Source organism: Vitis vinifera, chromosome 11, assembly GCF_030704535.1.
Source record: "Vitis vinifera cultivar Pinot Noir 40024 chromosome 11, ASM3070453v1".
Classification (NCBI taxonomy): Eukaryota; Viridiplantae; Streptophyta; class Magnoliopsida; order Vitales; family Vitaceae; genus Vitis; species Vitis vinifera.
Genome location: NC_081815.1, coordinates 19,481,191 through 19,496,020, shown reverse-complemented (window position 1 = coordinate 19,496,020; position 14,830 = coordinate 19,481,191). Strand labels below are relative to the sequence as shown.

At 32.5% G+C, this 14,830-nt stretch overlaps 1 protein-coding gene across 2 annotated transcripts; it reads right to left on the bottom strand.

Moving 5' to 3' along the window:
* Positions 1-2,135: 2,135 nt before the first annotated feature.
* LOC100247930 (protein DETOXIFICATION 16) lies at positions 2,136-12,880 on the bottom strand. 2 transcript variants are annotated; one of them, XM_010658514.3, is made up of 9 exons: positions 12,471-12,880; positions 4,380-4,924; positions 4,189-4,275; positions 4,010-4,066; positions 3,684-3,922; positions 3,202-3,320; positions 3,003-3,089; positions 2,843-2,915; positions 2,136-2,432 (listed from the first exon to the last, which is right to left on the bottom strand). In XM_010658514.3, exons 1-8 carry the CDS (start codon positions 12,738-12,740, stop codon positions 2,850-2,852), a joined length of 1,470 nt encoding a protein of 489 aa, XP_010656816.1. In that variant the 5' UTR covers positions 12,741-12,880; the 3' UTR covers positions 2,136-2,432; positions 2,843-2,849. The 2 variants fall into 2 exon arrangements, with proteins under 2 accessions (XP_010656816.1, XP_002276239.2); XM_002276203.5 differs by lacking the exon at positions 2,136-2,432 and having other exon boundaries at positions 2,612-2,915.
* Positions 12,881-14,830: the final 1,950 nt, after the last annotated feature.

Sequence of the window (14,830 nt, the reverse complement as noted above, 5' to 3'; positions counted from 1 at the left end):
ATGAAGAAAGCATAATAATTTTAACAAAAAGAAGCCCAACAATGAACCATGGGCTTAAACAAAAAAAATGAAAATTGAGGGGGAACAACCATAGAATATAAAGAAAGAAGGAATGTTTTACATGCTTGGGAATGTGCCCACTCTCAGGAATAGAACCCAAAAGAATCCACCATCTCCAAGTATTATCATTCCAAATTGTTCAATCCCTGATCTCTCTGGATTGTTTCCAAGAATAGTAAAGGCCATGTTTGTCATGGAAACAAGAGTATGAAAAGACTACCATCAAGTCCTTCTATGATTACTATGCGATTAAAGTACTATTTAGCAGGCTTTCTATCATAAGAGGTTGGTTTAGAAGTGATTTTGGTTTCGTTTCCCAGGGATAGACGAGAGCTGCAGTAGAGGAGGAAGCAGTTGTTGAGAGGTTGTGGTTGGACCTGTGTTCACTCTTTTCTCTGTCTCTCTTGTTCTCGGTTGATGATAGGTTCTCTTGTGGTGTACAGTGAAGAATGATTGGAATACAAGAGCTGATAATATGTAGAAAGAACTTGGTTGTTTCTTTGCGGTTCCCTCTGTTTGGCTCTCTTTCTAGGAAAAATTTGGAAATGTTAAAGCATCTTAACGACTACCATGCCCAGCTTCGGTTTTCTTGGATCTGTGATAAAGATTTTGAGATTGTTTTTAATATTTTTCTTTGAAAGACGATAAGCTTTTGTTTCTCGGGAAACTTGAGGGAGAAAAGCAAGGGAAGTACGGAAAAACTTGTTCTAAGATCTAACCCTTCCCAAAAAATAATTATATTTTATTTATTTTTTTTTTATAAAAAAAAAAAAAGAAAAAAGAACTTCTAATGAAAAAAAAAAAAAAAAGGAGATTGATTTTTTTGAAAATTATTTTCCCCCTTTCTAACAATTTTGATTATGGAAATAAAAACTAGAAAATACTTTACTTTAAAAATAATTGCCAAAACTACCAAATATGTTGTATCAAAATTCTCAAGAATACTGAATCATCAAGCTCTAAGGTTGGGTCGTGGGCCTCTATTTCTCTAAACTTTTTGGGCTTAACCCAGATGGACCCAAGGGTCTCATTACAAATGTTGTTAAGCTGGCCACATTCAGGTTTCGAAAGAAACAACTCCATTCACACAGCCACTCTAAAATGTTGTCTAATGAGGAATTTATTTATTCTAAATTATGTTATATATATATATATATATTAAAAAAGGGTGGCCATTTAAGAAAACACCAAGCTTTTGCCACTGATGATGTTCATTTGATGTGATGCTTGTCTGAACCCTTAGCCCTTTTTTAGCTTCTTTGGGAGCCCATGTAATTGAATTAACGGCACAAAGGGTCCTTCTTCTACCTTTTCCATGGGCGAAAGGGCACCTTTCATGGGATTATAATTTATAAATGGCCCCTAACAGGTTTTATTTTTTATTCCGGTGCTTTGTGGATAGATATTATTAGTGGGTTCCTACTATTTTTCCACTAATTAAAATTTAAAATATGGTTCTCAATCTTGTAAGGTGAGATATTTACTAATTTTTTTATGAAAGGAAATTGAAAATATATATATATATATAGAATCAGAATTTAATACTTTATTAATATATTTGTAATAGTGTCTGAAAAGAAAATTAATGAGATAATTTTATGATAATCTCAATACTCATTTTATTTTAAATTTATGATTATAAAGAAAAAAGTGGAAAAAATTAATATTTATTTATTTATTTTTCCATTATATCATAGTTTTGTTTGGTTAAAATACACATAGGAGAAAAGGGACATTATTCTCCAAATAAAATTTGATTCTTTAGCTTTACAAGAGAACCCCATTTTGGATGATGGAAAAATAAATTAATTCTAAGACCACCACACTTTGTTGGGGAATAAGTAGAGATTCTACCAGTGAAGTGAAAGAAGATAGAACTAGTGGGTCCTTGTAAGAAATGTAATATATACGATCCTTCACCTTTTAATATTAGTTGGGGTTTATCACTTTGTCACTAGATTCTTGGACTATTACTAAATCATAATATATTCTCTTCTTTTCAAAATGCCTTGTTACCAACTGTGTTTCAAGTTGTTACAAAATAATTTGAAAAGCCAAATTAAAACATAATTTTTAGCTTTAATGGAAGCAATGCACTATACTGACAGTGTTGATATTTATTTGTCTTTAGTTTATTACAAGCCTTCAAGAACATATTCAATAAAGCATTTTCAGAAATAAGTAACCTATGATCTACTCACCCCCAACCCTGATAGAGGACCCATCTATCAATAGTGTCCGTTGGCCTTTGCCTCTCCATCCTTCACCTCAACACCATAGGTATGCGATCCCTGGATGTTCTTTCTATTACTACAGTGAAATCAGCTGGGAGATCTGCTATGGCTTGGGACTCTAGCTGTCTCCAGCGGATTGTGTACATGTTTAAGTCACTTAGTTCCAAGCTTTGAACAAGTAGGTTTAGATAGGATTAATGGAAATTGGGTGTATGGTACAAGACAATGTAGTCATACAGATAGTAATGAGAACCAACAGATGCAAAAATGAGGTCATTTCAATATACCTATTGTAGTATGAGGGCTACAATACACCCTTGGTTTTAAGTATTAATGTATTGCTTGATCAAAATTAACCTTATAAGATTACATTAGTGGAAATGAACAATCCCAGAACACTAGACAGAACAACCATGAGCTATTCCAAATTGGTAGGGCTTACATGTTCAAAGCAAATTATTTTATAGTCATAAATTACCTTTATTATTATAAATTATCAAACAAGATTGAGCATAATTTTTATAGATCTAGTTAGAAAGAAATATTACTTCAATGTCAACTCGATGATATTGCATTCACAGGGACCATTGAGTCATACACTCTATCCGTAGCCTTCTTTGCCTACAAAAGAAAGAGATGAAATAGAGCATTAGTGAATTCAACAAGAAAATTCTCATACATACACAAACATCGATGAAAGAACCATACTTCTTTCTCCCAATTAGTGCAAAGAATTATGATTGCAAGAAATAATGCCTGCATGAAGAGTGAAACTATAATTCCTGTCCAGAGTCCCTGTGAACCAAGTAGATATACAAATGGGTTAATTTTTCTTTTTCTTGGAGCATATAAACTAGAACGAAATATGTGAAGCGGGGAGAAAGATTAAATATAGAGTAAGAGTTACCTTTCCTCCAATATGATAGACGAAAGCTAATAATGCACCAGATGGAATTCCAGCAAGATAATAGGCTCCTAGGTTAACCAAAGCCCCAATCTTTTGCTTGCCACTTCCTCTAACCACGCCTGGAAAATATTATTAGAGTCGCTCAATTGATTAAAGTGTTGATTAACCTTTCTTTAGATGATAGGGTAAGTGTGCTATCATTACTTATTGATAACAACTTTAGTAAGAAATAAATGCTTAGAGCCAAAAAGTGGGAACTACCAATATATATTTGTGAATTCAGATCATATTTCATGCAGGCAGCTTAGGACTATACTTTAGGAAGATAATTTCTATATCTAACACTGGGCTGTATATATTTTTTATTAATTTTCATCTTTTCATGGATATAGGTTTAGTATAAACAAATTAGTATAGAAATTTCAGTTGTCATGAATAATCAAATTAAAGATTAAAAGTACATATTGCAAATTGGCACATACCTGAAAGCACTGATTGAATGCCATCTATAAAGTGGGATCCTGCAAGCAAGAACATCATTTCTCCAACATAGTTCACTACTTTTTCTTCACTACTGTAAGAATAGCCCCAGAAGCTATGTCCTAAGATCAGGGCTGTGGCTACCAAAATGCCTTCTATGGCGACCATGAATAATGCAACATACACGGCTAAAAGTGCTGCTTGTGGTCGTCCAGCCCCTAATTCGTTTGAAACTCTTATACTAAAAAGAAAAATGGAAAGAAGAATGATTCAAGAGACATGTTGATTTTCAGGAGCTACAACCATTAAACTAATGACTAAAAAGTACCTTGTTGCGCCACTAAGTCCAAGGGGTATCATATAAAGTACTGTATATGTGTTAAGGCTGTGATGAAATGCACATAATCCATTAGTAATATGTAACTAGTTTTAGTAATCTTTAAGGAATTCTCAAAGGTTATTAAAGGTTTATGTTTATTTCAAGTGCATAAGCATGGGATATGGTACCTGATTGATAGAACTGATGTCTCTAGCTTTGGATTAGGAAGCAGACCAGATAACAATACCATCATTTCGAATGACCAGATTTCCAAGCTGTTCCAAGACACCAGACAAATAAAACTACATGATATCTACCAATATTTCTAATACACACAAAAAATGTACTATTGAAGTGAAAGGTCACCCAAAGATATTACCATAGCATTATAGCTGAAGGAATAGCTAATTTGAGAAACTTTAGCACATCATGCAATGCCTCCTTTGAAAAACCCGTCCATGTTTTCTTGCAGGAAGGGGAGATCCTGACATAAATTGCTAACAAGAGGACATTAATCCAATAAGAGATGGCATTTGCAAGGGCAGCCCCTTTGTTTCCCAACCCTGATTTGAAAACCAACATCCAACAAGTGAGGGTGTGGAGTAGAGTTGTGAATCCTGTGGTTATCATCATGGGAACTACATTGTTTTGAGCTTGTAAGAATCTAATATGACATTGTAGGAGCGCAATAGCGAAAATGCTAGGTATCATAAAGTGAGCATAAAGTCCGGCTTCAACTGATATTTCTGGATCTTGTCCCAATGATGCAAGAATATGGCCAGTATTATTCCAAATAAAAGCAACAGGAATGCTAACCAATAGAAGCACAACCATGGCTCTTTGCTTGTGTACACCAAGCATATGATATTGTTTTGCTCCAAATGACTGACCGCAGAAGGTGTCTAATGCACTTCCCATTCCTACCTATTAAACAAAAGTGAAATTAATGCTAAAAACATCACAAAGAAAATGTTACATAATGTGTCACTCATATAAAAAGAGTAATATTCCTAGTTCTATTATGTTATTAATAGAAGATATTTGGAAGTTATCTCAAGATCTATATATTTATAATTGTCATTATATTTATAAGGAAGCAAATAGAATAATAGATTGCTTAGTTATGAAAAGTATTTATAATTTAGAATTAATTATTTGGTGGTCAAATTTTCTTAAAGATGTTAGAAAGTTTAGTTTTGAAGATTAGTGTGGCTCATTTTTCAATGTATTTGTAGTTATTATACCTTTTAGTCTCATTTCATATATAAAATAAAAAAAAGATCAAGTTGAGTCTTGCGTTTTTAAATATCCTTTTTATTTTCAATTTTTATCCCATGTTTTTTGTTGAAATAATAAACAACAAAAGTTGAATCTAAGCTAACAATTTTACATTTCCATATTTTACTCTAACTCTTCGAATTGTTTTGTTGTTGGATAGCTTTGTCTTTGTAGGTTTTCTCCCAAACTCATACTTTCTCTTCTTTCTCCAAGCATTCTTCTTGTCTTTTGTCTCTAGTAGAACGCTCCTTATTTATGGAATCTTGATAAACACATATTATATCAGAGAGGGGGAATTCTAAGTTTTCTTTTCTTCCTAAAGACCGGAATCCTTGGCAATGAAGCTAGGGTTTGGTGGAGGAGAGAAGTAGTAAATATAAAAGGATTTTGTATAAGGAAATAAGGTATAAGTAGGTGGTTCTCTCTCTATTGCCTTTTGTTTTTCAATGCTTCAACCCAAGAAGAAAGAGAAGGAGAGGAAGGCGGTATTGTTGTGGTTCAATAAGATTGTGTAAAATCAAAGTTATGATTAATGAGCTCAACAACTCGGTTGTTATTTGAGAAGGAAAAATAACAAGGAACCTTCACCCTTGAAGTAGAAAAATCAAGGATTTGTAGAGTAAATCAGGGGCTAGTAGAAGTAACTAAAGTATAAGTTCTCAATTTTCTTTTATTCCATTATTTGAAGGGGAAAACCATGATTTTTGGTGTGTGACCATGAAACTATCATTTATGTTTCAAGATGTTTGGCATTTTGTTGAAAACAACTTTGAGTGAACCTGAAAAATGCAATAATAGTGACTCCAATTGAAAAAGATCATCAGTTAAAATTGTTGAGAAAAATGGATTCAAATGCTTTTTTATTTTTTATTTTTTATTTATTTTTATTCAACAAGGTGTTGATAATAGTATTTTCCCAAGAATTATGACAGCTTCCAAAGCTAAAAAAGCATGAGACATCCATCAATAGGACTTCCAAGGAAATAGAAGAACATGATCAGTAATGCTCCAAACTTTACGAAGAAAGCTTAAAAATATGAACACGAGGGAAAATGAAATTTTAAATGAGTTCTCTTACAAATTCATGGAGTTAGTAAATTAGATTTAGTCATATTGTGGAAAAAACAATAGTGATAAAAGACTTGTTGAGACAATTTTAATTAGCCTACTTGATAAATTTGACCAAATTCTAGCTATGGTTGAAATAAAAAGACCTCTTTTTGTTAAGCTTACATGAGCCGTCTGGGTCCTTGAAAACTTATTTATAAGGACTATTGAGGCATTATGAAAAATCAATTGAAGTGCATTTTAGTCCAAGTTGAGCATTAACTTAAGAAATGTTGAAAACAAACTCACAAGCAATGAAAATAAAAGCAATTCATCCAAAGTTGGTAGAAATGAATGAGAAAGAGAAAGAGACAAAAATATAAGAGGTAAAGAAAGATTCAACAGTGAAAGAAAATTCACTAATTCATTCTAAAATGTAATATTTGTAATCCAAGATTGGTAGAGGAAGAAATGGAAGAGGTAGAGAAAGATTCAATAGTGGAAGAAAATTCACTAATGCATTCCCAAAATGTAATATTTGGAAAAAAAAAATAATCATGTTGAAGAGGATTGTTGGTTTAAAGGGAAGCCATAATTTTTTAGTTATATTAAAAAAAAAAAAAAATCAGGCTTGTTAAAAAAAATTGTAGACTTAGAACGATAAAAAAACAAGTTGTGAAGAAAAAGAAGGTAAAAAATATGTTTGTTTAAGTACTATTGAGAAAAGGAATAATATGTGGTTTGTTGACATTGGTTGCACAAACCACATGTTTTGTAATAAAGATATTTTTCTTGACATGAATACAACCATTAACTCACAAGTCAAAATAGGTAAAGGGTAATCTGGTGCATGTAAAGGGAAAAGACATAATTGGTATCCAAACTAGTATAGGAACCAAGTATATTAGAGATATTCTGCTTGTTTTAACTTTAAATCAATATTTTCTTTGTGTGGTAAAGAGTACAAACTTCACTTCAATGACAATGTGTGCACCATCTATGATAAGGGACAATGAAGAAGTGTAGTGAAGAAGATAGAAATAGAAAGAAAAAAAAATGCATTCTGATTACTACTCAAAAAGTGCTATTTGATAGCTTGTAATAAACTCTTTTAAATACTTTTGAGTAGTAGTTATCAACTTTTAACCCAATTAACATATTAAGGACCCTTGCAATCAATTCTAATCAAATTGTGTTAAGTTTTGGTGTTTTGATAGCTTTTGGATCACCAAAGCAAATCTGAGATTGAGAAGAGTTCTTTGGAATCCAATACAAAGATGTCCGGACAGGGGCGTCTGGACACACTATCGGAGGGCGGCGGAACATGGGCTGTTGCAGATTTTTGGAAATAGATAGGAAGGCTTGCTCATGTTAAGTCAATAATCCGGACTACATATCTGGATAGGAGATGCTATCGTCCGGGTGTGATGTTCACGAGCGCCGCGTGTCCTCTTGGGGAATCCGGATGGAGTTGATCAGGATAGCCTTGCGCACTCCGTGTCACCCGGAAGAGGGGTCCCTACACCTTGCACACGTAGACGGTCCCCCTGGTGCAGCATAGCTCAGTTCACCTGGGGGAGGAATTCCGTGCGCCGACATTTTATATCCGGATTTCTCACAGTTGGATGGGAGAGAAGGACGCTTCAACTTCTCCGGATAGACATATCCGGACTCTCTGATAACACTTACTCGCAGAGTTTTTCTCTCGGTATACAGTGCCACGGTGGTCTCCTAAAGCTTCCTGTTATTTCCGACCGACATCCTAAGATATTTTGCATTAGATATTGATTGTCTAAATCCCCAAAGTCTCCTTGTAATCCACCTATCATAGGATTCCTTAGTCTTTAAGCAAGGAAAAGGGTGAATAACCTGATATATAGATAATTTGTATTTTTCTTTAGCGAGAGGATGTAATCAGTAGGAAGAAGATATAGAATTCATAGAGCACTTGCTCTGTTTTTCCTAGATATAATTGTTTTCTTGTTAGTTTTCTTACTAGCCAAACAAGCTCTGAGGAAGTTTCCTCAGAGAATGAGTGGCTAGACTTTTAGTTCCTTGGAGTTAAGGTTGCCGGGAAAGGTTCCAATTACAAGAATTTATAGCTTTGTGGTTTCAGCCATTAATGAAAAGAAAGTGAGATCCTTTAATGATTTCTATGTTTTTAGTTAACTTAAAATGCTTTCAATTCACTTGAGCCAACACTTGGTGAAGCAAGTGATCTCCGTTCATGGAGATGCACTAGTTTACCTCTTGCGAGCTTTTGGGAGGTGATTTGAAGGTAGGATTTTCTAGAATAGCCAACACTTGGTAAGCTTTTGGACTCCAAGGAGACATCCATTAGTTATCTCTTGCAAGCTTTTGACAGATAATCCAAGGTTAAGGATCACCTTGAATGGCAAATGCTAAGTGAGAGGCATGAGCCATTGCAAGGTGCATCAGTGAGAGGGATTTAATGTTTGAACCCATTAAGGGGAAGCATCTGTACAACACCGATTAGAGAATTGACTATATGTTAATTCTCTAATGCGAGGAAATGAACCAAATGACCGGAGCTCTGTTTTTGCATAAGGAATCTCCCCTATAAACCCAAACCTCCAAGGAATGTTTTTCTTCATAAATAATTTCCATTATTCTCTTTTTAGTTAGCTTAACACAAAACCTTTTTCAACTTATTTTATGTTTTCTTTCTTAAGTTAACCTTGAAATGAAAAGGCACCAATTTATCTTTGAATTGGTATCATTTATGAATTGAAAACCCTTCCCAGTGAACGATCCTAGAGCCACTATGTTATAGTAGCTTTGTCTTTGCTACCCTAGTTCATGGTGTAGTAGGTTATAAATTTTGTTGATTACTCCCTCAGCTAAGGAGCACTAGCTCGACATAAATCAGCTGATACACCGACTGGGCATGAATCACATTCCAATTGTCTTCAGATATGCTAAGAATGTGGCTTACAAAGTATAAGATGTTAAAAAAGAATGGTTTTGCATAGCACGTTTGAGCACTTTGAACTTCAAGATAAATTTGAAGTTGCTCTGCTAAAAGAAGATAGTATAAGAACTACCTAACACCATTGAAAAAAAGAATGAAGTATGTAAAAGTTGTGTTCTTGGAAAATATCATAAACAAGTATTTCCCAAGGGAGTTTCATGGAATGAAAAGGAGGCATTTGATCACATTCACCCTGATGTTTCATGGAGAGAAAAAGAGGCATTTGAAACAATTATTTGGTATTCTTTAAGAGGTAAAATTTTAAAATGTTAGTTGCCTTAAAAAATTTCAAGAGTTTTGTTGAAAAACAAAGTGGTTGTTATGTAAAGACCTTGAGAAGTAACAAAATAAAAAAATATGCTCCATGCCAATTTGAGAAGTTTTGTTAAGATGAAGGGATTGAGAGACAACTCATTATTACTTATACTTCTCAACAAAATGAAGTAGTGAAAGAAAAAAGTCAAACTATTATGAAAATAGCTAAAGCAATGCTACATGAGAAAGAGTTACCTAAAATCTTCCAAGATAAAGTCGGTAACACTACTGCATAATTATTGAATAGATGCCCAATAGAGGCATTGTTAAACATAACTCCAATTGAAACATGGGGTGAAAGAACACCATTCATGAGACATTTGAGAGAGTTTGGCTAAATATGTTATTCGCAAGTACCAAAGGAAAAGAGGGGTAATGTGGATGAATCAAGCAAAAATTGTAGTTCCATGGATTAAAACTCATAATCAAATGGCTATAAGCTATAAGCTATAAAACCTAAAATCAAATAAGTTAATGATAAATAAAGATATCATTTTTTATGAAAAAACTACATGGAATTGGGAAGAAAGCAAAGTTAAAAACAAACAAACAAACAAACAAACAAATTTCTTTTATGAAGTCCAACCAAAGCCCCCACTGAAAATGATAATGGTGAAAACTCAATTTAATCACCTCAAAACTCCCTAAGTTTGGTTTCATTACCATCCTCAACTGAATCTTCAACTTCATGCTCATCACCACCATCTTTAACTCCAAGAAAAATGAGGAATTTGAGTGACATTTATAAGATATGCAATTTTTGCATTACAACCTCAAAGCTTTGAAAAGACAATAAAAAGATGAAGATCGGAGGAAAGCAATGGGCCAAGAAATTGATGTCATTAAAAAAAATGCAAGTTGGTAATTGTTTATAAAACAGAGTGGCAAGGAGGTAATTAAAGTGGATCCATAGGAGCGAAACACCATTTTGATAGTGGGATTTAAATGTTTGATGCAAGGTTGATCACAATTCCATAAGACTTTTACTCCTGTTGCTCGTCTTGACACTATTAGAGCTATCATTGTTGTGGCTGTTGAGAAAGGTTGGTTACTATACCAACTTGATGTAAAAAATCGACATTTTTGAATGGAGATTTGAATAGAAAAATGTGTACTAAACAATCTCAAGACTTTGTTGTTATTGGCCTAGGAAACAATGTTTATAGGTTGAAAAAGGCTTTGTACGATTTGAAACTTCATGTTTGGTATATTTAAATTGATAGCTACTTCATCAAAAATGACTTTAACATAAGCAAGAATGCGTCTAGCTACTCTACATTTCAAAGCCAAAGGTAGCTTTAAGATCCTTATTGTTGTTCTTTATGTTGATGATTTAATTTTTTATTGGAAATGATGAAAAAATGATTGAAAAAAAAATGATGGAAAAAAAAAGCCGAAATGAGTGACGAGATTGCTGCATTATTTTGAATTGAATTCCATCAAGAAGAAGATCATGCATTTATTTGCTAAAAGAGGTATGTTGAATGTCCTAAACGAATTTTGTGTGGTTGGTTATGAACCTTTAAATGCTCCTTTAGCGGTAAATGAAAAGTTGAAGAAAGAAGATGAAGGAAAAAAGGTGGATGAAACTCATTTTAAAATCTTGGTTGGAAATATCTTAGAGTGTTGGGACATTGATAATGCATACTAAATAATTAACACATGAAATCTTTCTCAAAATTTTCATACATGGAAAAAAATAAGCAGAATCTATGTAAAATAAGTAACAACTCAATCGAAACAAATGGACAAATTTACTTACAAAGCACAAGTACACTATTCTTAAAACTAGTAGTTATTCATCAAGTACTATACCCTAATTTTAATTTAATGATGTTGGAGACGAAATTTTTAACTAAATATACACCTACCGCCATGCCAAAAAGGTAGACAAGATTGCTCTATTGATTAAGACTAGAACTCCAAAGAACTCCAAGCAAGGATAAGGTGCTCATGGATTAGGCCATTTACTATTCTTCAGACTAGTAATTATTCATTAATCTAATGATCTTGGAGAAACATATTTCTTAATTGGAATTTTCTTTCTAGGGCACCCTATAACTTCTCGGTCATGTTGAAAAATAGCAACTAATGAAAAAGTAGCAAGTCATGAAAATGGTTCACTAAGACCATATGAGACCATATTTTGATACCTTTACAATTATATTCTCATTTTTTTCTTATCTAAATCTTGTTTTCTAATGCTTAGCTGATCAATTTTTTATATAATAATAACACAATAACAATAATAACAACAATGACAACAACAATAAATATAAAAATAATAATAATAATAATAATAATAACATCAATAATAATAATAATATTAATAATAATAATAATGACTATATCCGGGCAATAAACTATACCCATAGGCATATCCACTTTTTGTTTTTTTTTTTCGTTTTCTTGTTTTTGTAAGTTCACAAACACACAGACCGTTGTTACGACATTATTCACACAGTACCATCACTGCATTGTCCAATGTAGAGTGGGCCTAGAGTGGGTCAAGAGCCAAGAGCCTTGAATCAAGAAGGTTGAAGGGACACTGCTGTCATTGTATGAGATAAGAATGGACAAATGAGACAAATTTTCGGTCCAGAAAGGAAACTGGAAACAAGCTGTGGAAACAAAGGTAGGATGAATTCTAGAATATTATAGTAACCTCTAAATTTAGATAAATATTTTCTGATCTATGTCATCAATCCAATGAAGAACTCAGTATAACAAATAAGAGATAGAACATATATTTGAAAGGGTACAACCCAAAAGGAGCTAAATCAAATGTGGGTAATGTGTGAGAAAATGAATAAAAAAGGAAGAACCCATGTTACTTACCATCAAGCTGAAGCCAGTGACTGAAGCAAAGGAAGTGGCCATGCAAGCACCAGAGAGAGCTAGCTCTCCCAGATGACCCACAAACATTACTGAAATCACCTGTAAGCTATATAGTAGGAGATTGACTGACACCAAAGGCCCCGCCAGCTTCAATTGTTTCTTCACTTCACCCAATATCTCCTCTCTTTTTGCTCCATTTCTGGATACAGACACAGCTTCTTGAGAAATCAATGGTGATTCCAGACTTGGTTTCTGGTCTTTTCCATCCATGGAGATTGGGCTGGTTACTGTTCACGCCGCTCGGGATACAAATCACAATTCTCAGCCGACAAAGCTGAAGATGTTATTATAAAAGTACTCTTCACCTTGAACTTGAAGTATCTTCATTTTCTAATATATTTTTTTTGGTAGACACATCTACATATAGTCCAATATTTATAGACCAAGCGTGTCCAGTGGGTTCCTACTATTTTTCCACTAATTCAAATTTAAAATATGGTTCTCAATCTTGTAAGGTGAGATATTTACTAAATTTTTTGTGAAAGGAAATTGGAAATATATATATATATAGAATCAGAATTTAATACTTTATTAATATATTTGTAGTAGTGTCTGAAAAGAAAATTAATGAGATAATTTTATGATAATCTCAATACTCATTTTATTTTAAATTTATGATTATAAAGAAAAAAAGTGGAAAAAATTAATATTTATTTATTTATTTTTCCATTATATCATAGTTTTGTTTGGTTAAAATACACATAGGAGAAAAGGGACATTATTCTCCAAACAAAATTTGATTCTTTAGCTTTACAAGAGAACCCCATTTTGGATGATGGAAAAATAAATTAATCCTAAGGCCACCACACTTTGTTGGGGAATAAGTAGAGATTCTGCCAGTGAAGTGAAAGAAGATAGAAGTAGTGGGTCCTTGGAAGAAATGTAATTTATACGATCCTTCACCTTTTAATATTAGTTGGGGTTTATTACTTTGTCACTAGATTCTGGGAGTATTACTAAATCATAATATATTCTCTTCTTTTCAAAATGCCTTGTTACCAACTGTGTTTCAAGTTGTTACAAAATAATTTGAAAAGCCAAATTAAAACATAATTTTTAGCTTTAATGGAAGTAATGCACTATACTGACAGTGTTGATATTTATTTGTCTTTAGTTTATTACAAGCCTTCAAGAACATAGTCAATAAAGCATTTTCAAAAATATGTAACCTATGATCTGCTCACGCCCAACCCTGATAGAGGACCTATCAACCAATAGTGTATGTTTGTCATTGCCTAGGGATGGTAACGGGGCGAGTTTTTTTGGGTACCCACCCCACCCCGCCCTGTCCCTAATGGGACGGGGTTTAAATTTAATAAACGGGTTTGGGACGAGTATAAGATTTTTTTTTAAACTCGGGTCGGGTTCGGGTATTGCCCCATTCCGCCCCGATTATATATAAAATTAATTTTAAAATTTAATTTAATTTAAATTTTAAAATTAATTTAATTTAAAATTTTATTTTACTATTTTTAATATATAGATAATAAAAAAAATTTAATAAAATAAGTTATAAAAAATAGAATAATTTTATTATTTATAAAATATATTTATTTTAATGTAATTAAAAATTTTAAAAGTATTTTAAAAATAAAAAATAAAAAAAAAGCTAAACAGGGTGGGACGGGGTTAGGATGGGGGTGACCCGTCCCGAACCCGCCCCGTTGCCATTCCTAATGGTATTGTGTGAGTAATGTCGTAACAACTGTCTGTGTGTATGTGAAGTTAGAAAAACAAGAAAACGAAAAAATAAAAAAAATGTTAGATAAGAAAAAAAAAAGTAAAGAAAAGAATGTCAGCAGAAATAATTATTATAATATGGATATTCTAGATTATATACATATATATATATATATATATATATATATATAGACACACAAAAAATGTTGAATAAAAGAAAAAGTAAAGAAAGGAAATAATTATTATAATATGGATATTCTAGATTTTTTTTAAAATGGATATAAAAAAGTGGATATGCCTATGGGTATAGTTATTATTATTATTATTATTATTATTATTATCATTATTATTATTATTATTAAAGTAGTAGAGATAAATTATATATTACTTTGATAATAATATATAATAGGGAATAAGAAATCATAAAAGAGAATTGAGAAAGTTGAGAGAATGAAAGACAGAGAGAATGAGAGAAAATAAAGTAGTAGAGATAAATTATATATTACTTTGATAATAATATATAATAGGGAATAGGAAATCATAAAAAAGAATTGAGAAAGTTGAGAGAATGAAAGACAAAGAGAATGAGAGAAAGTAAGAAATTTCTTTCTTACTTAGGG

Excerpts from the sequence above, each read along its gene's own strand:
- LOC100247930 (XM_010658514.3), bottom strand. The coding sequence starts at position 12,740 with ATGGATGGAAAAGACCAGAAACCAAGTCTGGAATCACCATTGATTTCT. Across the intron at positions 4,067-4,188 it reads ACATCAGTTCTATCAATCAG|CCTTAACACATATACAGTAC; the intron begins GTACCATATCCC and ends ATTTCATCACAG. Across the intron at positions 3,090-3,201 it reads TCTATCATATTGGAGGAAAG|GGACTCTGGACAGGAATTAT; the intron begins GTAACTCTTACT and ends CTTGGTTCACAG.